The sequence below is a fragment of the Chiloscyllium plagiosum genome, chromosome 21, assembly GCF_004010195.1.
Source record: "Chiloscyllium plagiosum isolate BGI_BamShark_2017 chromosome 21, ASM401019v2, whole genome shotgun sequence".
Classification (NCBI taxonomy): domain Eukaryota; kingdom Metazoa; phylum Chordata; class Chondrichthyes; order Orectolobiformes; family Hemiscylliidae; genus Chiloscyllium; species Chiloscyllium plagiosum.
This window is the reverse complement of record NC_057730.1, coordinates 14559017-14584091: the sequence shown is the minus strand read 5'-3', so window position 1 is coordinate 14584091 and position 25075 is coordinate 14559017. Positions and strand designations below refer to the sequence as shown.

Genomic DNA, 25075 nt, shown 5'->3' with positions numbered 1-25075 from the left:
ACTAATTTCACTTCTGCAACATTTAACATTGCTTTACAAAGTGACACATGCAATCTTTATCAAACAATTGAATGCTGAGTACTATTACATGATACATAATATGGAGGCCTGGAATTGAGGGTGATTTAGTGGTTTGGATTCGACGTTGGCTAGCTGAAAGAAGACAGACGGTGGTGGTTTATGGGAAATGTTCATCCTGGAGTTCAGTTACTAGTGGTATATCGCAAGGATCTGTTTTGGGTCCACTGTTGTTTGTCATTTTTATAAATGACCTAGATGATGGTGTAGAAGGATGGGTTAGACCATAAGACCATAAGACATAGGAGAGGAAGTAAGGCCATTCAGCCCATCGAGTCCACTCTGCCATTCAATCATGGCTGATGGGCATTTCAACTCCACTTACCTGCATTCTCCCCGTAGCCCTTAATTCCTTGTGACATCAAGAATTTATCAATTTCTGCCTTGAAGACATTTAGCGTCCCAGCCTCCACTTAATCTTCTAAACTCCAACGAGTACAATCCCAGTATCCTCAGCCGTTCCTCATATGTTAGATCTGTCATTCCAGGGATCATCCGTGTGAATCTCCGCTGGACACGTTCCAGTGCCAGTATGTCCTTCCTGAGGTGTGGGGACCAAAACTGGACACAGTACTCCAAATGGGGCCTAACCGGAGCTTTATAAAGTCTCAGTAGCACAACAGTGCTTTTAGTAAATTTGTGGATGACACTAAGGTCGGTGGAGTTGTGGATAGTGCTGAAGGATGTTGCAGGTTACGAAGGGGCATAGATAAGCTGCAGAGCTGGGCTGAGGTGGCAAATGGAGTTTAATGCAGAAAAGTGTGAGGTGATTCACTTTGGAAGGAGCAACAGAAATAGAGTACTGGGCTAATGGTAAGAATCTTGGCAGTGTAGATGAGCAGAAAGATCTCGGTGCCACTCAGGCTGATAGGGTTGTTAAGAAGGCATATGGTGTGTTAGCTTTTATTGGTAGAGTAACTGAGTTTTGGAGCCGTGAGCTCATGCTGCAGCTGTACAAAATTCTGATGCGGCCACACTTGGAGTATTGTGTGCAAGTCTGGTCACCGCATTATAGGAAGGATGTGGAAGCTTTGGAAAGGGTGCAGAGGAGATTTACTAGGATGTTGCCTGGTATCGAGGGAAGGTCTTACGAGGAAAGGCTGAGGGACTTGAGGCTGTTTTTGTTCAAGTGAAGAAGGTTGAAATGTGACTTAATTGAGACATATAAGATAATGAGAGGGTTAGATAGGGTGGACAGGGAGAGTCATTTTTTCCTCGTATGGTGATGGCCAGCATGAGGGGACATAGCTTTAAATTGAGAGGTGATAGATATAGGACAGATGTCAGAGGTAGTTCCTTTACTCAGAGAGTAGTACGGGTGTGGAACACCCTGCCTGCAACAGTAGTAGACTCGCCAACTTTAAGGGCATTTAAATAGTCATTGGATAAACATATGAATGAAAATGGATCAATGTCGGTTAGATGGGCTTCAGATTGGTTCCACAGGTCGACACAACATCGAGGGCCGAAGGGCCTGTACTGCGCTGTAATGTTCTATGACCTATAAGAGGCAAATTACTTACACAAAGAGTGGTTCGCGTTGTAATGAACTTCCTGAGGAAGTGATGGATGCAGGCACAATTACAATGTTTAAAAGACATTTGGATAGCTAAATAAATAGGAAAGGTTTGGAGGGATATGGGCCAGGAGCAGGAAAGTGGGACTAGTTTAGTTTGGGATTATATTCGGCATGGACTGGTTGAACCGAAGTGTCTGGTTACATGCTGTATGACATCATAACTCCATGACTTTATGAGATTCCTTTCAGATGTCTGTATGAATTCATCTGTCAATTCTCTGAAAATAGACCTATTCTCTCCACTCTCCATAGAGAGTGCTTAAGGGCTCCACTGTATATTAGGTAACGGATAAAAATTAGATGTGTTTTCTTTAAGGCAAAGATTCAGCATCTTGTAAGAGAAGCTGAATTTTCTATGACCCTTCTCTGGCTGTGTCTCTCGGTAATCAGGGTTTCTACCACATTGCTGGTAAATTGGAAAAATGTCAAGGGAACTCTTGGTTAAAAACTCTGAATATACGATCAGCCAGAGAGTGGTGAATCTCTGGAAGTCGTTGCCGCAGAATGGCTGCAGAGGCCAGGTCATTAAACATATTTAGGACTGAGATAAATAGGTTCTTGAGTATCAAGGGGATCAAGGATTACGGGGAGAAAGTGGGAGAATGAGGGTGGGAAACGTATCAACCATGATTGAATAGCTGAGCAGGTTCGATGGGCTGAATGGCCTAATTTCTCGCAAACGTCTTATGGTCTTATGATCATATCGGTTATTTCCAAGGACTGAGATTTTTATCAATGACCTAATGGATGGCCATTTGACCTGGTTAATGGATTAGTAGCACTTGCGGTACACTCTTATATATCAGTGCAGACAATCCTTTGAAAAAAGTTGCAGGAATGTGATACTGAAAATCTGGAGGCTGGTTAAGAATACCACATAGTCAGTTTATTCACAGACATCCCAAGTTAAATATTGCGACAAAGTTGACCACAACAGCTTTGAAAATGGTGTCATGGCACCTCAGAACACAAGACAGTTGGTCTCAAGAATTAGGGGTACAACATCAAAACTTATGACCGTCACAAATCTTGGGACGTGGTGAGGGAGAACTGTTACAAAATACAGGAAGTCATGTATAAACTCGCTGAGAGAAAATGAACTTCGATATAAGCTTGAGGAGGTACATGTAGTATTTTAGCAACAGAATAAAGAGGCCAGATAGTTCGTGGAAAACAATCTAAATGAAGCAGAGGACAAACAGATCAGTGATTTTGACTCCCAAATCACAAAAGGTAGCAATGTAGGTTCATAAGGCCATCGAAATGTACAGCTGTGGATACCTTCTTTAAAAGCGATAAAACTGAAAAGCAGAGTTTTGCTAAACATGCATTATTAGACTGTATTGCACACAGTTCTGATCTCTGTGTTATATTGAAAGAAAAGAAGCAATGAAGACAATTTCTGAAATGCAAAACTGATTTATCAGCATGATGCCGGAACTGAAAGGTTATGCCTATCAGGAAATAATGAACAGATTGGGGTTCCTCTTCCAGAAAGGAGGGGGGAGGTTGAGAAGTGACCTGTTTTGGCTTCTTCGTAATTATGCAAGGGCTTGATCAGGTATAGAGAAAATGTCATAATAATGACGGAGTGAAGCTTTCAGGGAAGGCCAGAAACATGGACCTTAACTACAAAACAGTCACAAATAATTTCAAAAGGGGACTCAGGAGAAACTTCTTTACCTAAAATGGCTGTAAAGCTGGTGCTGCAAACACTTAAATGTGATTCTATGACTATATCATGTGGTCACCCTAAATCTTGGGAATGGCTATGAATGACTGAGTATGCAATGTAATAATTTAATAGAAACCACCTCAGTCTGTACTACATTACTGAAGTCACATGTTAATAACATTTAAAATACATTTAAAATAAAGGTTACAACAAAATAACCAAAGGAAAGCTAAAATACTATAATGACAGCATAAAACAAGATTTCAGAGTAGATCTGCTTCAAGCTTAAAAATGGATTTCCAGTTTACAAATGAAGGTCCTTAACCATGGACTATCTTCTATTTTAATATAATACAGGCAGACTCATTCAAATTAATTTTTGCAAAAACTTTTTTTCTAATTTACCTTTCGTTCTTCATCGCTCAGAAAAGATCCATCCCCAGTTTTGTTGAATGGAGAAGTGAGTCTACAGACATCATTGACCTTGCTAATTATAGCCAGAATTTGCTGCACATTCAAGGACTTAAGTGCATCAGTACCAAGAATAAAGCAAACAAGAGAGTCTGGCAAACTGCAAAAGAGATCCATTATAGGTTAGGTTAATTTGTCTTCAAGAACGCTGGTGCACTACATTTCTGACAGAGATATAAAAGACCTGCAGTAAATTTAATCAAGTTTTCAGAAGTCAAAATGTATTGTCTTAAAAGCTGACTTTAGATAGCTCACATCATTTTCTAAGATGAATCTCTCTGATCTCTACCAATCAAATTCTAGAATAGGTGACTAGGTCAATTTTCACATTATACAAGGTAAAGTTTAGGCAAAGATTCCATAGTCCTACCAGACCTTAGAGCTGCTCTCTTATTTGAGAAAGATGACTAATGCTGTCTTATTTGGAGGGTCATCACGCTTCAGAAAAAGGATAAGGTTGAGAAGGTGGGACCTCCAAGGTAATCTCAGCCAGCATGGGAATTGAATCCATTCTGTTGGCAAGACTCTATATTACAGTTGCCATCCAGGCAACTGAGCTAACTAACCCTCACATCTGTCTGGCTGGCTGGCTGGCTAGTTTGCAACACAGTGACAGCAACAGCACAGGTTCAATTCCTGCACCACCTGAGGTTACCATGAAGGCCCTTTCTTCTCAATCTTTCCCCTTGCCTGAGGTGTGGTGACTTTCAGATTAACAAACTCTCTCTCTCTCTCTCTCTGGAAACAGCAACCCTATGGTCCTCTGGTATTATGGCAACTTTACCTGTTACATTCTACAATGTCACCTGTGAGTACTTACTATAACCTTGGAGGCAGGCAATGAGATATTCATGTGAAATGGTGTTACCTGACTCTGAAGGTTAATATTAGTGATAGGATGGTGATCCCTCACAGTTGAATATAAAGAAGTTTAAGACACTTTATAGTGCAAGGAATATAATTTGATGGACTATCCTCCAACTCAACCTCAGTCACTCTCTCATACACATGCATGGTCTCTCACACATGCGTGCGCGCACCCCCTCTCACAGGTATATACCCAGTCACTCTCATGCACATGGTTTTTCAAGCAGGCTAACACACACACACACGTCCACACACACACACGTCCACACACACACACGTCCACACACACACACACATCTATGGGGTGAATTTGCATTTGCAGATACAGTCTATTTTGTTCAAAAAACACACAATCTGTAGGCAGTCAGTCAATGTGATATGTTATAGATTACTACTTTAGAAATAAAACCAGTCTGACTCAACGTTGGGCCACAGATAGACTCTAACTTTACACCTTTAATGCACTGTCTGAACTGAGATGTCACCTTTTTATTATATACTGATAAAACCTTAAGTTATCTCAGGCAGCGACACAAAAGACATTCTGGGATTTACATATTAATCAATTGAAACCTGCATCTAAGTGATTAAAGACTTAATAGCCATCTAGGTTTGTCTAATACATCATATCAGTTTTATGACACTTTGTTTTTTACTTATTAAATTCTGTGTCCTATGTATCCTGCCCCACTAGCTCCCTGATAAAGGAGCATCACTCCGAAAGCTTGTACTTTCAAATAAACCTGTTGGGCTATAACCTGGTTTCGTATGATTTTCAACTTTGTCCACCCCAGTCCAACACCAGCACCTCCATATCATTCCTCTATGAGTTAAGGATGTAATTGCAGTGGTCATATTGATGAGCTTTTCAAAGATTGTGGGGCAAAACTTTATTCACAAATTCCCTTGGGGTAGACATTGCTGGTTTGATCAGGCAAGTAAGAATTCTACCAGATTGTCCAGATTTATTTCAATTGGATCAACTTATCATTCGTCTTCAGGCTCGTTAAATCATTTTCAGGCGTCTTGTAAGACAAGACATTTTAAGATAACTTTTATTAGATTGAGCTAATTTTGTTTTGCTCATTCACAGGATGAGGGCATCGCTGCCCAGGCTAGAATTCATTACCAAGAGGGTAGGTAAGAGGCAACCATTTACTGTGGGTCTGGAGTCACCTGTAGACCAGGTAAGGATGGCAATTTCCCACCTGAAAGGAAATCAGTGAACATTTTTTTCAACAGTTTCATGATCATCTTAGACTGTTAATTCTAGATGTTTATTGAATTCAAATTCTACCATCTACCTCAGTGGGATACAAACCCAGGACATTGTCTGGGTCTCAGTATTAATAGTTCAGCAATAATACCACAAGGCCATTGCCTACTAAGGATTAATCTGCATAGCTTCAGCAAAAACAACAAACTAAAGATAATACAGATACATACAGAATGGTGGCTCAGCAGTTAGCACTGCAGCCTCACAACACCAGGGACCTGGGTTCGATTCCCGCCTTGGGCGACTGTCTGTGTGGAGTTTGCACATTCTCCCCATATCTGCATGGGTTTCCTCTGGGTGCTCTGGTATCGTCCCACAGTTCAAAGATGTGCAGATCAGGTGGATTGGCCATGCTAAATTGTCCGTAGTGTTAGGTGCATTAGTGAGAGGAAAATGGGTCAGGGTGGGTTACTCTTCAGAGGGTCAGTGTGGATTTATTGGGCTGAAGGGCATGTTTCCACACTGTAGGGAATCTAATCCAAGAGGCCTTTCAACCCATTATGCACATATCAGCACTTCGAAAAAGTTATTTAGTTAGTCCCATACCCTCATTCCTCCCCAGAGTCTTGCAATATTTAACTTTATATGCATGTATCCCATTCTATTTTGAAGATTAGCATGGAATCTGCCTCCACTAACATTCAGATTGTAACAATTTACTTAAATTTTAACAAAAATCTGCTTCAAGCTTTGACATTCATCAATATTCTGTGTCTTACATTTACAGATCTTCCTGCCAATGAAAAATTTTCATCTATCAAAGTTGTTCATAATTTAGAACACCCCTATTAAATCTTATCCTGAACCATCTCAGCTATAAGGAGAAAACTCCCAGATTATCTAGTCTCATTGCATTCTATTTCAATAAACCTCCACTGCACCTTGTCTGAGTTGGCTTTACGTCACAGTGTTTTCAAAACATCACTTTATTTTTACTCTGGAAAGTTAGTGCTCAACATACCTTGTAGCATTAACAAGCGAGTTGTTTTTCAACAGCAAGTTAATAAAGAATTTTGTGATTTCAGTGGATAACATCAGTTTCCTAAAAAGCGCCTGGTTTTCAGGGTTTGCCACAAAATCTTGAAGCTGCAGAGTTTAATATAAATGACTTATCAAATAATGCACTATTTACATTCCTTACTGAAACTGATGCTTCAATATTCACTGCGCAACAAAATGTTTTACAGTAGCACTGAACAGAAACCAAGGGTTCAACTTTTGTGGAGTTGGGGAAATGCAGAAGAACTGTAAAAATGGCAAAATGGGAGCCAGATCCAAAGGTCACACTCTCATTCTGGTACCCATCATTTCCAAGGCAAGGGAAAAGGGGGCAGCATGTGAAGAATACCCTGAAAAATGTCAACACCATTACAGCCAGTCACATTTCTAATGGCTGCATCTCTGAATAAAGGGGTTTATAAGACTGAAAACTGAACCTGTCAAAGAAACTTTGATTACTGGTTGGATACATATTATCCAAAACATAGAATCCCTTCAGTGTGGCAGCAGGCCATTTGGCCCATCGGGAGAGAGCTGAGAAACATGAAGAGAAAGATTAGAGGATTTTGTAAATGGCAGATCTCCTAACAGATCATAACAAAAATAACAATAGCCCCCCACCCCAGAAATTCGACTGAAGCAAATAGCTTGGTCTGCACTGAATTAGAACAGGGCTATCAAAGCACAATACCCAAATTATTTTCTTGGTGGCGATCTCTTGATTACCAAGTTCTGGGTTTGAGGCCACCTTTCAGTGATACCTAGACCTGTTTGTAAAAGTTCTTGATTTGACCTAATGCATGTTGGTAAATTTTCATGATTAATGACTTAAAAAATACATTTGTATGATTGTATCATTTAAGCACTGAGGTATGAATACTAAGCTAGCTAATGGTCTCAACAGCAGGCTGGTCACACATTGGCATCTTGTTGCAACTGAGCTCTGACAGCAAATCAATTTTTCCAAGAGTCAGTCACATCTGTGTTTATATTAATAAGCAAATAAAACACTTACCTGTGTCTCATCATCAAAGAAAGACTGAAGATCTGTCAGCGATATTTCATTCATAAACAGTCCCAGGTAGTCAACAAACCAAGCAGTGGAGTTCAGAACTGGATCACTTGCATTGTAGCATTTGGGTTTAGGTTCTGCAATGTAAATATTGTTCGAATAAATACAATCTTTGAGGAGAAAGTGAGGACTGCAGATGCTGGAGATCAGAGCTGAAAATGTGTTGCTGGAAAAGCGCAGCAGGTCAGGCAGCATCAAGGAACAGGAGAATCGACGTTTCGGGCATAAGCACTTCTTCAGGAATGATTCCTGAAGAAGGGCTTATGCCCGAAACGTCGATTCTCCTGTTCCTTGGATGCTGCCTGACCTGCTGCGCTTTTCCAGCAACACATTTTCAGCGAATAAATACAATGCTTTGGATCCATTTTTAGAAAATAAAATAGCATTAACTTAATGCAGTTATGTCACAAAGTTTAAAATACACTTCACATTTTTCATTTTTGTGTCAAGTCAGCTTCTCATCTTCCCATTGCCTTCAAACTGGCAGCACAGTGGTTAGCACTGCTGCCCTCACAGCACCAGGGACCCGGGTTCAGCCTCAGACAACTGTCTGTGTGTAGTTTGCACATTCTCCCTGTGACTGTGGGGATTTCCTCTGGTTTCCTCCCACTGTCCAGCAACGTGCAGGTTAAGTGCATTAGCCATGGGTGATATAGGGTAGAGGGAGTTGGTTTTGGTGCAAACATATTCTATATAGGTCACAAAGCAATTCAAAGATTATGGTACTTTTATTACATAAATAAAATGCTTTAAAAGTGAAAAAATACTTTCATTACCTTGTTGTAAATAAATTTTGATCCCATTATAGATTTCTCTCTGTTTACTGGAAGTTATGTTACTGTAGAGGGTGTTCAATGTTCTCACACTAAATGTAAAATTTAAGAATATGTTAACATTTAACCTTCTCTTCAGGTATTATTGCAAGTCTTTTTTTTAAAAGACATTGAACAAAATAAATGATTGTGTAACATGATGAAAGAGAAAAGCAAATTACAATGTGGAACCCTATATTCCCCCAAACTTACACTTCCATATTTTATACATTATTTATAAATACATTAAATATACAAGTGTGAAAAACATAATGATAGATAGAAGATGCATCCCAGATTTTAAAACTTACTGTGCACCATACCCCAATTCCAGGCTTTCTTGGAATTTCAGAACACAATGTTCTTGGCACTATATCAGAGCTACAGATTTATAAAATTTGACATCAAACCTACCAACAACTCTAGATGGGGTACTAATGTGTTTTCATTATTTAGATAAGGATCTGGATTGAACAAGAAAGACAATTTCAGCTCCATTTGTCCAATCTGTAAGGCTATTTTTTACTCTGCAACCAACATAATCAAAGACTCTTCCCATCCCTGGTGCGGCACAGTGGCTCACACTGCTGCCTCACAGTGCCAGAGACCTGGGTTCAATTCCCACTTTGGGCAACTGTCTGTGTGGAGTTTGCACGTTCTCTCCGTGTCTGCGTGAGTTTCTTTCGGGTGTTCCAGTTTCCTCCCACAATCCAAAGATGTGCAGGTCAGGTGAATTGGCCATGCTAAATTGCCCATAGTGTTAGGTGCATCAGTCAGGGGTAAATACAAGGTAGGGGAATGGGTCTGGGTGTGTTACTCTTCGGAGGGTTGTGGTGGACTTATCGAGTTGAAGGGCCTATTTCCATACTGTAGAGAATCTAACCTAATCCAAGTCATTTTAACTTCCATCCTCTTCTGTTGGGCAGAAGATATAAAGATTAGTACTGTATACACATACGAATAGATTCAAGAACAGCTGTTACTAGACTTCTGAATGGATGTCTCAAATTTTATATTTAATGTTGATTAGGTAGATAAAAACAATGACTGCAGATGCTGGAAACCAGATTCTGGATTAGAGTCGTGCTGGAAAAGTACAGCAGTTCAGGCAGTATCCAAGGAGCAGTAAAATCGACATTTCGGGCAAAGGCGTTCATTAGGAAAGAGGGCTTTTGCCCAAAACGTCGATCTCCCTGCTCCTCGGATACTGCCTGAACTGCTGTGCTTTTCCAGCACCACTCTAATCCAGTATTTAATGTTGATCGCATTGTCTGTGCACCATCTCTGCAGCCATAACATTGTATTCCTCGCTCTGTTCTATTACCCTAATGCACTTTGTATGGTATGAACTGCCTGCACTGCAAATAAAATAAAACATTTTACTGTATCTGGGTGCATGTGACAATAATAAGTCAAATCAAATTAAATTAGAAGTCTTTTCGAAATATCTTACAGTTCAATTTAAAAACAAAACAAGTCTCTTCTAGCATTTCCCCACAACTTTAATTTTCTTTCTCTACAAATACAAACAAAAGCAAACTTCGACCCACTTTCTACTCCTTTGCTGAGTCTGACAGTGAAGACATTAGGAAATTTCATGATATTAAATTATGTCACATTGATATTTATGATCCCATTTTCTTTTTCTGGTGCTTACATTGTTATAAGTGCAAGCCAAGAGTCCAAGCGGGTTGCACGCTCTGAGGCAACAAAGGTCACTTGTGGAGCTCTCTGACTAAGTCACCACAGCTGTACAGCTGTGCTCCAACTCAGACAGTTCTCACTGAGGGATCACAACAATTTGCAGGCTTCAAAATGGGGGTCACGGTGGGTAGAAAGTTTAGGAGGCACTGCTTTGGTGCCATTTCCATAAATACCTCAATGTCACATCTACCTTGCCTTGGAGATTCTGTAGTGGGAATGATTTGAAAATCAAAGTGACAGGAATTAAGTTTTTTCTGCACTTTTCACTTCTTTCTTCCTATGACTTTGGTAATTGGTTTTCTGATGGAAATTGTCTAACATAATTATTTTTAGAGAACAAAACACATAGCCAAAGGATAACAAGCTGGTCAAGATATACAGGAATGGGTGCTCTTTTGCACACTGAGTATGGTAGCATAGTGATATGTTACTCATTTAATAATCAAGGGTTCTGAACTAATAATCCTAACCACAATCCTCTTTCTTCTTCCATTAATATCTTTGAACTAAAATACAATGCCTTGCTTTAGCAGAATATTAGTTCCTGTGAGAGCTGAACAATAAGGGTTTATATTAAACAATCTGGAGTTCCAGTTTTATCATTCAAGAGTTACAGCTGAAAAAGAGAAACTCCAAGGAATTTTAGAAATAAGGTTGCTGATTGTAGTGAACTAAAAGGGTATTAGTGCATTAGTATCCCACAGGCATTAGTATCCTTCAGGAAGAAGGGCTCATACCCGAAACGTCGATTCTCCTGCTCCTTGGATGCTGCCTGACCTGCTGCGTTTTCCAGCAACATTTTCAACTCTGATCTCCAGCATCTGCAGTCCTCACTTTATCCTTTAGTTACCTGGGTCCTTAGAGCTTGGGATTAGTATCCCACAGGCATTAGTATCCTTCAGGAAGAAGGGCTCATACCCGAAACGTCGATTCTCCTGCTCCTTGGATGTTGCCTGACCTGCTGCGCTTTTCCAGCAACATTTTCAACTCTGATCTCCAGCATCTGCAGCCCTCACTTTCTCCTTCAGTTATCTGGGTCCTTAGAGCTTGGGAAGGGAGGTGAGATCTATGAGACCCAGAAGCTGAGTGTTGTTTTCTTAAAGAAAACACTTTGTGACCTAGGTAGAGCAGGATGTTCCTTAAGGAAGAATTTGGCCTCCTTCTATAAATCACACCATTTGCCTCACTCTCTCTGACTCACCCACCAAATCTGTCATCTGCAATCATGGACAACAGCCTGTTCCCCAAACTGCAGCCTACTGTCCTTTTGATTTCCTAGAACTATTCTACACAACTTTCTGCTTGTTTATCTGTCCAGCAGCCGACCAGACAGGCAGCTGGCTAGCTGAGAGAGAAAGAATGGAAGGAAACAAGTCAAGTGTGTTTCTGCTGTTAAATTCAGCAAAACATTCACATTTTTGGAGTTTGGGTTTCCTCCATTGTTTTCAACTCCCTGCACATAATAAATAAAAGGAAGACTTTTTTTTTCAGATGAGGGTTATATGAATTTTCCTCAATCAACAGTTCACATAATTGGGGATGATGATTGTATTACTCTTACGTATTTAGCAAGTGGAAACAAATAAATTCCAACTTGAACTAGATACTGTCGATGATAAATGTGATGTAGATGCTGCAGTTCCCAGATACACCTGAAGCAGAAACTGATTACAGTCCAGCGTTGCCTACTTGGAACTGAAGTGAGTTATACATAAACATTCAACAGGAAGTATTGAGGTTGATGCAATATCCAAACTAGTACTGAGCAAGAATCCGGCAAGGAACGTTTCTATATAATTAGAAATTAATGTGGGTGTATTTACATTTTCCTGTAAGGAAAGCACGGAATTTTCAGGGTGATGTTGGAAGCCAAGAGATCAGTTGTGATAAAAAGCAGATAGGGTTGCAGTCTGACATTAAGCCATTCATCCACATCTGTGCCATTGTTTTCAGACAATGCTGTCACAAAGCGGTACCAGAAAACCTCCAGGAGTGCAACTCGATTATCATCTGTCAGACGATTCTGCAAAAGAAAGAGACATTGTTTCGCTTCAAAAAATGAAACACTCTGCTTGCTGTATACAGCTTACTTTATTTCAAAGTGCAACACTTCTAAAAGAAAAAGCATGTGATAACGATTACACTTCAAATTCCAAATAAGATTCAGTGGACCGCATGAAAAATTCAGATTTTCAGTTTATTGTATGAAAATCAAATGCAAGCAGGTTGTTTGCATAGTGTGAAAGGAAGCACTTTCAAATATGCGTAAGTTGTCAAAAACCAGTTCAACCAGATTCTATTCCATCACAAGGCTGGTGTTACTTTCTCATTATCTGCAACAATATAAAATTTGCAGCATGAATTACAACTCAGTTTTGGATTTAATGCACTGTGGAATATGAACGATGCACCTGCTCTCATTTGCTGCAGCAACCCATGGTTATGCCTTTGTTATAGAATTGTAGAGATATACAGCACAAAAACAGATCATTTGGTCCAACTTGTTCATGCCAACCTGTTATCCGAATTTAATAGTCCCATTTGCCAGCATTTGGCTCATATCCCTCTAAACCGTTCCCATTCATATGCCCATTCTGATGTCATTATTGTATCAGTCTCCATCATTTCCTCTGGTAGCTCATTTCTTACACACACCACCCTCTGTGTGAAAAAAATTGTCCCTTAGGTCCCTTCTAAATCTTTCCCCTCTCACCTTAAATCTACACCTTCCAATTTTAGACTCCCTTACCCTTGGCTATTCACCCTATCCATGCCCATCATGATTTTATAAACCTCTATAAGGTCACCCCTCAGTTCTTCACCCTTCCTGTCTTTGTAAACTTGAGACTTTATCTTAGTGCTAAAAGTGCAATATAATTGTTGCAGTTATGTTCTCCATCTTACCAGTGCTGTTACTATCTTATAGTGTCAGTTTAACAGGCAGCTGGTACCCTGCAGAATGTCATGTAGATAGAAAGTAGGTTAGAGCAGAGAAGGTGAAGGTGAGATTTATTCAGGGGGTTCAAATAACTGATTTTAATAGAGTAGGTATAGAGAATCAGTTTCCACTGATAGGAGAGAGTAACCAGAGGACAAATTTAAGATAGTTATCAAAACACAATTATTTTTACATAAATTGTGGTCTGGATTAAACAATGTGAAAGGGTGCTGATGCAGGAACATAGGAACAAGCCATTCAGCCCATCAATACCACTAGTCAATATAATCATGGCTGACCAATCGCTTCAATGCCTTCTGTTCATCCCATACCTATAACTCTGCACACCACAGGTATTGAGAAATCTATCAACTCTATCTTTAATATACTCAAAGCAGATTCAACAGTACCTTTCAAAGTAAGATTATAGATGCAAATAGAAAGGAGAAACTTGGATGACTGTGAGGAAAGAATGCGGGTATGGGATTAAATTGACAGTGCTTTCAAAGAGTATGTAGAGGGATATTGGACCAAACAATCTCCTTCTGCGTTACATGATTTTATAAAGGAAGCAACTTGCATTTAAATAGCTCCTTACACAACCTCAAACATTCCAAAACACTTGACAAGTAATTAAGTATTTGCAGTCTGCAGTTACCTCTGTTGAAGTAAATACATTCACTAATGGGAATACAGTAAGGTTCCAGAAGTAAAAATGAGGTTAACGACCAAGTCATTTGTTTTAATTATGTTGGTGAAGAACATACATTAGACTGGACATCAGTGTACACTCCATGCAACAAAGATTCACAAACTTTATGTATCCCAATTAACCTGTCTACATGTAGTTTTAGATATTTTCTTCATTAACCTGTTCAGAGATGTTACTGCATGCTTCTGGAGCAGATGGGGATTGAACTGGGGTCTCCTGGCCGTAAGGTAGGGATTTACCACTGCACCACAAGAACCCATATGCAATTTTTAAATTCTTTTGTACCTTACACATGTGTTCTTATGCCCAAGTGACTATTTTTTACCCATCACCAAATCACCTTTGGTATTTTGTCTCCATCTATTAAGCACCACCAGTAAATCACCCAGGTTTTCCAATTGATTAACTTACATGTAAAGCCCTTTAAGGGCAATGCAAACAGTGGTTCAGTGGTTAGCACTGCTGCCTCACAGTGTCAGGGACCTAGGTTCAATTCCAGCCTCAGGTCTGTGAGGAGTTTGCACATTCTCCCCCTGTGTGTGAGTTTCCTCCGGGTGCTCCGGTTTCCTCCCACAATCCAAAGATGTGCAGGCCAGGTGAATTGGCCATACAAAACTACCCAAGCAGCAGGGGAATCGAAGTTTCGGGCAAAGGGCTTATGCCCAAAATGTTGATTCTCCTGCTCCTTGGATGCTGCCTGACCTGCTGTGCTTTTCCAGCACCATACTCTCGATTCTGATCTCCAGCAACTGCAGTCCTCACTTTCTCCTCCATGCTAAACTACGCATAGTATCCAGAGCTGTGTAGGTTGGTGGATTAGCCATGGGGGTTGTAGGGACAAGGTGAGGGGTGGTGAGTCTGGGTGGGATGCTCTTCAGAGAGTTGGTGTGGACTTATTGGACCAAATGGCCTGTTTCCACACTGTAGGGATTTTATTCTATAAAAACCAACAAAGGTAGAGAGAGGGCGCTAAATGAAGTTGGAATGGGAGATAAAGCAAAATTCCCACTTTACAGTGTCCACCCCTCTCCAAAGGCTACATGCAGTTAGTGGTGTAGAAGCACCTGTACATATCCGTACCTTGTCCTCCCACTAAGAGGCACTTAAAGCTGCGATCAGAACTTCAGCTTGCACCCAGTATTATAACAGACACTGTATTGAAAGAACTTTTATAACTTATCTGCACATCATATAATCAGGGACGTAATATTTGAAACTCACATCTTGGACTTTTTGGTTGAAAACATCAATAAATGTAACTAGATTCTGAACTGATCCATAAGTATTTAACACTGTGATCAGAATCTTGTTGTTGTCAATGAATCTCGGCCTGTTCAGAAGATCAGCCAATCCACTGGGATCAATGGTTTTCAACACCTGTAAAAACAAGAGGAAAATTCTCAATTTTATATTAATAGTGTCATTCACTGAAGGCTACTGAAAATTTTAATAAATTTGTAATGACAGCTGCATTTATTTTTACACCTGGGACAATCAAAGTTGGCTCAAAATTTGGTGTTTTCATTTTTTTGTTTGTTTGAAGTTTGGTTTGGTAAGGAGAATTTTGCACGATCATCATCACTATGTTTATTGAGCATGAATGGGGCGGGGGAGGTGAAAGCAAATAGTGGGCTCAGTGTAAGAAAATCAGATACTTCATCCTTGAAATGATCTGTCCAGATCCAGTCATCAAGAAGGTGAATATTGCTGAAAGAAGACATATTGTATCGAAGCTTTGTGTTGTGCACTCATCAGGACATCTCTCAAGAATACCATTGTAAGGGAACAATGATCTTGTGCTGTATGAGAGCAGATAGGTGTTTGATTGGCCGGTGGGGTTGACAGCATCTAACAGGAAGTTGCCATCAAGTCAGAAAGACATTCTGCTTTATCATACAATTGAGTAGTAATGTAATCTATGAATTCTCATTCTTACTCCATTGTTGGGTATATAGGCTATAAGTTACAAAGTCTAGCAGATAAGATCAAAAGTATGTCTCTTTAGCTATTCACAGAAACCAAGCTACTGCCTACATCCATGGTTGCAAAATCAAGACATGGTATCCAACATTAAATATGATTCAGCAATTGAACAGCATTTGCCAGATAATCCAGATTGTGACAAGAATTAGCACAACACTTACTGATAACAACATGCAAACACATGGCAACTGTTCCAACTTTTAAAACAGGCAACAGCCACTCTTTGATTCTTCAGAGTCAGAATCAACTTGCTTCATTTAACTAGTCACAGTTTAGCATTTAACGTCAGTCATCATTAACTGCAACATCTCTATCACCACATCCACATGTCAACCAATCAGCACACATTTTTCACATGGTACTAAATGCTGTTCCCCAGTGCGTTGGCATTCTTGCAAATCACAAAGTTGGCAAAACCAGTTTTATCAAACATTTAAACAACCATTCGGGCAGCACAGTAGCTCAGTGGTTAGCACTGTTGCCTCACAGCACGAGGGGCCTGAGTTTGATTCCAGCCTCAGGCAACTGTCTGTGTGGAGTTTGCACGTTCACCCCAATTCTGCGTGGGTTTCCTCCAGGTGCTCCGGTTTCCTCCCACAGTCCAAAGGTGTGCAGGTGAGGTGGATTGGCCACGCTAAGTTGTTCATAGTGCCTAGGGATATTCAGGCTAGGTGGGTTAGCCATGAGAAATATAGGGACAGGGTTTGGGTCTGGGTGGGATACTCTTTGGAGGGTTGGTTTGGGCTGAATGACCTGCTTCTACACTGTAGGGATTCTATGATTCTATAATTTTGCCTTGGCCATTGAATAGTTAAAACATGTTGACTAGTCTCTATTAGGAGTCAAAGCATATAATTAGGTTAGATTAGATTCCCTGCAATGTGGAAACAGGCCCTTCGGCCCAACAAGTCCACACTGATCCTCCGGAGAATAACCCACCCAGACTCATTTCTCCCTGAATAATGCACCCAACATCAAGGGCAATTTAGCACAGCCAATTCACCTGACCTGCACATCTCTAGGACTGTGGAAGGAAACCGGAGCTCCCGGAGGAAACCCGCATAGACACTGGGAGAATGTACAAACTCTACACAGACAGTGGCCCGAGGTCACAATCGAACCTGGGTCCCTGGTGTAGTGAGGCAACAGTGCTAACCGCTGAGCCATCATATTGCACTCAATAATAACATGGTGATTTACAAACCTTTTAAATGTGTAATTTCTACAGAGAAGTGATTGCTTTCAGGTGCGGATATTTCTCTGTACATGATCACAAAGAATTGGATAAAGCTTTTCGGTTGTTTTTATCTTATTTTAATCAAGACATATTGGTACATTAATGTAAAATGATAATACAAAAGATGCTGGGGATGCAAAATAATAAACATAAAGAGCTAGAAAACACAACATGTCTGACAGCACCTGGAGAGAGGTGAAGTGTAAATCTTTCAAGTCCAGTAGGACTCTTCTTCAAAACTATTAGTTCATTAATAATTTTTAAATTATCATTTCAGATTATTATAATCCTTTATTATTGGGCTTGAGTGATTGCAATCAATCAATGAGATGACTGAGCATGTTAACTCACTTATAGAATGATGCAATGGTTACAGCACTGAAGGTAGCCATCAAATCCATGCTGGCGCTTTACAGCAATTCATTTAGAGCCATTCCCCCCAAAAAAATTCTTTATAACGCACATCAATCTTAAAGTTTCCTACTTCCCAATAAGCAAGTCTGCCACAGTCCTCTGGAGAATTTTCCTTAGCTCCAGCTATTGGAGGTAAAGCTTCCATTTACCCTCTCTTTATTATAGATGCTTCAAATCCCTTGTTGTGGTTACTTATCCAACACTTTCAAGCTCATTTGTTTGTTGCTTCCTTTGATAGGACATGGAGACATATCTACTCATTCCACCTCAATTTTATCCCTCTGTGTCCTCACCTTAATGAATTTTGGGTACAGCATGACATTGAACCCTTCTTCAGTTGCCTTCACCTCTGTGCCCATTTCTTTGGGTTGCCCAATCCCACAGACCCCTTTGCTCACCTCCAACACTCTCCCTCCACCTGGACCCCTCCCTCTGACCCTTTACCTGCACTTGACCTATGCATTTAGAATTGTCGATGTGATATCGGGTTCTGAGGAAGGGTCACTGGACCCAAAATGTTGGATTTTATTTCTATCCATAGATGCTGCCAGAGCTGCCGAACTTTTCTGTTTTTGTTCCACTCATTTCAGAATAGGCTTGCAGCTATTGTTTCTCACAAAATTCGAGTGGAGATTAAACTTTACCGACCTCCACATGATCAATCATGATGTAAGGGTTTTGCTCTGCTTTCAGCACATTTTATCTTGTTTGAATGTTAGTCAGCTATAAGCCACACCAAGTCCAAACTACAACTAAACATTCTCTCAGGAAACAATGAAATAAACTGAAACTAAAGAAACTTCCGAAGCTCTACCCATCACCATGACAATGTAGCCTCCTCTGAGCTATCCTCAAGCTGACTTTTAAGTTAATTATCCTTCACTTAGAATTTCTTCAACTCCACTTGAAACATCCCATCAGTCCAAAAAGCACCCAACGTTTCCTATCACTCAGTCAGTAAATTTTGGATCCACGCTTTAATTGGTTTTATTCCACAACTTCTAAATTTGCTTACAGGTCTGATGCAACTTTATTGAATGCCCTTTGGAAGTCAAACTAGACCACACCAAAAGCATCTTCCCCATTAACTCTCTGCTAGCTCATCAAAAATCTCAAGCAATTTGTACATGATAATACAGTACTGGTTTTCGTTCATTAACCCACTTTTGACAAGCAACTCTCAACTTTGTCCAAACTGATCGCTTCTAAAACTTCCCCAATACCATGCTCAAACTATAGTTGCTCAGCTTATTTTTCTACACTTTTGAATAAGAATGTAACATTTGCAATTCTTCAACCGCCTGATATGAACCCAGAGTCTAAGGAAGACTAGAAAATTATGGCCAGTGCTTCTGCAATTCCTATTATCATTTCCTTCAGTATTCATGGATGAACTCTACTCCTTGTCCTTGTTTCTAATGAATGTTAAGTGCAGACAGCATATATATGTGGCTGAGTGACTTGCTGTTTCATCGTGACCTAGGTAGCATCTTCTTCCTTAGTAATGGCAGGATTATCTCTTTTTCTTTTAACTTTGTGACAATTCTTACAGAGGATGTGGGCTACACTGGCTAGGCCAACTTTTACTGCCCATCCTAAATCACCCATTCTTGAAGAATGTGGTGGTGAGCTGTCTTCTTGAAATGTTGAATCCTTTGACCATGAGAACCTTTTTCCACGTATGGAGTCAGCTATTACGAGGGGATGGTAGGTATAGGACAGATGTTAGGGCTAGATTCTTTACTCAGCGAGTCGTGAGTTCATGGAATGCCCTGCCAGTAGCAGTGGTAGACTCTCCCTCTTTATGGGCATTTAAACGGCATTAGATAGGCATATGGAGGATAGTGGGCTAGTGTAGGTTAGGTGGGCTAGGATCGGCGCAACATCGAGGGCCAAAGGGCCTGTACTGCGCTGTATTTTTCTATGTTCTATGTTCTAGGTGCAGGTACTCCACAAAGCTGTTAGGAAGGGATTTGCAGAATTGCTTCATCTTAACCGTTATCTTTTACACCATCCGAGGGCTTTGGATTTATTTGTTCCATCTTTCCCCTTTGTGAAAATATACTTTGACAAGGCCAAAACACTCTATTCTTCAAATCAGTCCATTGTTCAGTTACTGTATTGCATGACAATCATTTGTTCCAATTAATCTGGGCCAACTGTTCTTCTTCCCAGTTCATTCATATTTTCTCTGCATTGTTCCTTGGCATTGCCCACAGCCAGATTAAACCTGATGATACAACGTTCACTGCACCATTTTTTTCCCCACTTGGCCTTATGCCCTAAAACCAGTTCTCCTGTATCTGTTCTTTTATGAGGTTAGAAATTAGAGAGGAGAAAGTGAGGACTGCAGATGCTGGAGATCAGAAATGAAAAATCTGTTGCTGGAAAAGCGCAGCAGGTCAGGCAGCATCTAAGGAGCAGGAGAATCGACGTTTCGGGCATAAGCCCTTCTCCAGGAGAGTCATAGAGTCATAGCAATGTACAACACGGAAACAGACCCTTCGGTCCAATACGTCATGTCAACCAAATATCCTAGCCTAATCTAGTCCCATTTGCCAGCACTTGACCCATATTCTTCTAAACCCTTCCTATTCATTTACCTATCCAGATGACTTTTAAATGTTGTAATCGTACCAGCCTCCAACACTTCCTCTAGAAGCTCATTCTATACACGCACCACCCTCTGCATGAAAAAGTTGCCTCTTAGGTCTCTTTTATATCTTCCTCCTCTCACCCTAAACTTTTGCCTTCTAGTTCTGGACTCACCCACTCCAGGGAAAAGATCTTGTCTATTATTGTATCCATGCCCTTTATGATTTTATAAACCCCAGCTGTTTTCTTTTCCCCAGTTAATTCTTCTTTTCTCTGCATTGTTCCTTGGCATTGTCCATAGCCAGAATAAACCTGATGATACAATGCTCACTGTACCATCGTTTTTTCCCCCCACTTGGCCCACCTTATTTCCCCAAAACCAGTTATGCTGTACCTGCTCTTTTACAGGATTAGAAACATGCTACTGCAGAAGTTTCTCCTGAATACATTTAAGGAAATCTTGACTCTTCTGGTGTTGCTATCCCAGTTAATTTATACTGATGATTACGAGCTCCATGAACTACTATTCTTGCACAGCTTTGAGATTTCATTGCAAATTGTTCCTTGACGTCTTTGCTCATATTTGATGGTCTATAGGCTATGCTGAGCAATAAAATTGAACTTTTTCTGTGATTTAGCCTGAGCCAAATAGATTATTTCCTTGGCCCCTTTGGTTATCCTCTCTCTCCACCACTTCAATGTTCTCCCTAATAAATACTGTCACCTTGTAGTAATTGGAACCAGGTGGATGTTATTGGCTACGAGAATCTTGATTGGGGTTGTTAACCTGAGCCAATCAGGAAGTCCTGGCTGAGCAATATAAACTGTGTAATGTACAACTGTCATTGCTGTTGTCTCTTTATAAAACTGGGATTTGAGGTTTGTCCTCATGTCCCTGTAAACTGTTTGAATGGTAGGGTTTGGGGCCTGGCTTTGCTGCTCCTCTCCTGTGTAAAGTTGCTGTCTCTTGTATGCAGCTGTAAATGTAACTGTTTGTTGTAAACTGTTTTTGTAATTTGTTTAATAAAATAATATAAACAGGGGATGGGTGCCGCAGGGAGTGGAGTGCACTATTTCCCCCTCCAACTCTATTTTGATTTAGTCCCTACCCTCCCCCTCACTGTTTTGATCACACAGCACTGTCCTTTGATGTGAAGGGCAGTGTTTGTCACTGGCCACCCGGGTGTTTTCCTATCTTCCTGGTGGTGGAAATTGAATAAAGATTCGTGCACTTTGTGTCTTTCACTGTGTCACACAGCATGGGTGCTGGGGATAAAATAAGCACTACTGCACTTAGGTGGTAGTGTGGGATAAAAAAAAAAGGGACATTAGAGGTGGGCACCGCAGGGAATGGAGTGCATCATTTCTCCCTCCAATTCTATATTAAAAAAAATTTTAAAAAAATAAAAATATATATATAAACAGGGGATGGGTGCCGCAGGGAGTGGAGTGCACTATTTCCCCCTCCAACTCTATTTTGATTTAGTCCCTACCCTCCCCTTCACTGTTTTGATCACACAGCACTGCCCTTTCATGTGAAGGGCAGTGTTTGTCACTGGCCACCCGGGTGTTTTCCTATCTTCCTGGTGGTGGAAATTGAATAAAGATTCGTGCACTTTGTGTCTTCCACTGTGTCTCACACCACACACACACCATGGGTGCTGGGGGAAAAATAAGCACCGCACTTAGGTGGTAGTGTGGGGGTTAAATTTTTTTAAAAAGTAAACCGGAGATTCAGAAAAAAAAATAAACAGGAGGGTCAGAGGTTCTGAAAAAAAAAGAAAAAAATAAATAAACAGGGGATGGGTGCCGCAGGGAGTGGAGTGCACTATTTCCCCCTCCAACTCTATTTTGATTTAGTCCCTACCCTCCCCTTCACTGTTTTGATCACACAGCATTGCCCTTTGATGTGAAGGGCAGTGTTTGTCACTGGCCAACCGGGTGTTTTCCTATCTTCCTGGTGGTGGAAATTGAATAAACATTTGTGCACTTTGTGTCTTTCACTGTGTATCACACCTGCACACACACAAAAGGAAGAGAAAAAAAAACAGGACTGTTCACACCTGCACACACACACACATCATGGGTGCTGGGGAAAAAAAATAAGCACTACCGCAGTTAGGCGGTAGTGTGGGGGTTTAAAAAATAAATAAATAAACAGGGGATGGGTGCCGCAAGGTGTGGAGTGCACTATTTCCCCCTCCAACTCTATTTTGATTTAGTCCCTACCCTCCCCTTCACTGTTTTGATCACACAGCACTGCCCTTTGATTTGAAGGGCACTGCTTGTCACTGGCCACTCAGGTGTTTTCCTATCTTCCTGGTGGTGGAAGTTGAATAAAGATTCGTACACCTTGTGTCTCTCACTGTGTCTGACACCTGCATATACACACTATGGGTGCTGGGGAAAAAAATAAGCACTAAAAAAAAAAGAAATGGAAAAAAGAGAAAAAAAATAAACGTGGGATGGGTGCCGCAGTGAGTGGAGTGCACTATTTCCCCCTCCAACTCTATTTTGATTTAATCCCTGCCCTCCCCTTCACTGTTTGATCACACAGCATTGCCTTTTGTGAAGGGCACTGCTTGTCACTGGCCACTTGGGCATTTTCCTATCTTCCTGGTGGTGGAAATTGAATAAAGATTCATACACCTTGTGTCTCTCACTGTGTCTCACACCTGCACACACACAACATGTGTGCTGGGGAAAAAATAAGCACTACTACAGTTAGGCCGTAGTGTGGGGTAAGAAAAAAAGAAATAAAAGAAAACAAAAAACCAGGAGATTTGGATGCTGGGAAATAAAAAAAAGAAAAAATAAACGGGGAATAAAATTCACTCGGAATAGTTGTCTTTAAGCATTTCTGGAATCATGCATATTGGGAAAAAAAAGAAAAAAATAAATAAATGGGGGAATGAGAAAGGCACTGCTTGTCACTGGCCACTTGTATGTTTTCTTTCTTCCAGTTGGTGGAAATTAAATAAAGATTGATACACCTGTTGTCTTTCATTGTGCCTCACACCTGCACACACACAACATGGGTGCTGGGGGAAAAAAAGCACTACCGCAGTTAGGCAGTAGTGGCAGTTTTCAAAAAAAAGAAAAAAAATGTAAGCAGGAGATGAGAATCTCCTCAGGTCTGGAGACTGATCCCGAGCTGACTGGCCACAGCCAGTGTACTGTGAGAAGGGAGTAGAAGAAGAGGAAAGTTCTCTGAGCTAAGAGACATTTGACTTCTGGTTTTCTTCTTTATTGGTTTTTTGTTTGTTTTCTTTTCACTGGGCTGCAATTGGATTCACAAGCAGTTACTACTATTGCTGCTGCTGCTCCTGTTGCAGCTGGGGCCTGCTCACATTGCTACAGCCTGGGCTGTAAATAAACAGGGGATAGCTATTCATGGAGAGGTGGGCACCACAGGGAGTGAAGTGTTTTATTTCCTCCTCCAACTCTATTTTGATTTAATCCCTGCCCTCCCCTTCACTTTTTTTTATCACACAACATTGCCCTTTGATGAGGAATGCATTGCTTGTCACGGGCCACACAGGTGTTTCCTTTCTCCCTCATGGTGGAATACAAATTAAGATTTGTACACCTGTTGTTCTTCACTGTGTCTGACACCTGCACACACACACACCATGGGTGCTGGGGAAAAATAGGCACTACCGCTGTTTGGCGATAATGTGGGGGTAAGAAAAAAGAAAAATATATAACCAGGAGAAAAAAAACAATATAACCAGCAGATGCAGAATCCCCTCAGCCTAAGGGACTGACTCTGAACTGGCTGGGTCACAGTCAGAGTGTTACTAAAAAAAACAGAAAAAGAAATATAACCAGGAGATTAGAATCTCCTCAGTTGTGAAAAAGAACAAATGTTCATTCACTTTTCTTTGACCACAGAACATTGCCCTTGGATAAGAAGGGCACTCCTTGTCACTGGCCACTCAGGTGTTCCCTTTCTTCCTGGTGATGGAAAATGAATAAAGATTTGTACACCTGTTGTTCTTCACTGTGTCTCACACCTGTGCACACACAACATGGGTGCTGGGGAAAATATAAACACTACCACTGTTTGGTGGTAGTGTGGGGGTCATTTTTTAAAAACAGGAGAAAAGTAGGAAAATATAAATATACAAACAGGGGATTTAAGAATCTCCTCAGTTCAGGGGACTGACTCTGAGCTGGCTGACCACAGCCACAGTACTCTGCACAATAAGTAAGGTGTGACTTGGTGACAGGATACCGGCTTTTGTGCAGTTATTTCATGCCTGTTCTGCTTTCCTTCTTTCCCTATCTTTTTTTAACTCCTGGAATATTTAATACTTAGTCCTGCCTTCTTTGATCCAGGTCTCTGGTTTTATCACAAATTATATTTCTGTGTAACTGTATGCAATAGTACCATAACACACCAATTTTATTTAATGCAATCTGTATGTTCAAATACCTGCACAGTAAACCTAGTTGAGGACTTCATTATCCTCCCACTTGTGCTGTACCTATCCAATAACTTACAATTTCTGTTTCTCCAATTATGCTGCAGACTTTGCTGTTTCTCTCTAAATGACCTCCTGGTTTCCACACCCTGTCGAGTTTAGTTTAAAAACTGAAAGAACCGCAGATGCTGGAAATCAGAAACAGAAACAGAAGTTGCTGGAAAGACTCAGCGGGT

General features: G+C 40.7%; 1 protein-coding gene across 1 annotated transcript in view; it reads right to left on the bottom strand.

The window, feature by feature from the left end:
- The window catches only part of LOC122560427, a 225201-nt gene that overhangs the window by 122897 nt on the left and 77229 nt on the right, over positions 1 to 25075 (bottom strand). The window contains exons 34-39 of the mRNA XM_043711060.1: positions 15405 to 15560; positions 12357 to 12556; positions 8794 to 8882; positions 7961 to 8094; positions 6908 to 7032; positions 3738 to 3903 (exon numbers count right to left, since the gene is read on the bottom strand). Coding sequence (XP_043566995.1) covers positions 3738 to 3903; positions 6908 to 7032; positions 7961 to 8094; positions 8794 to 8882; positions 12357 to 12556; positions 15405 to 15560 — 870 coding nt within the window. The remainder of the gene's footprint in view (positions 1 to 3737; positions 3904 to 6907; positions 7033 to 7960; positions 8095 to 8793; positions 8883 to 12356; positions 12557 to 15404; positions 15561 to 25075) is intronic.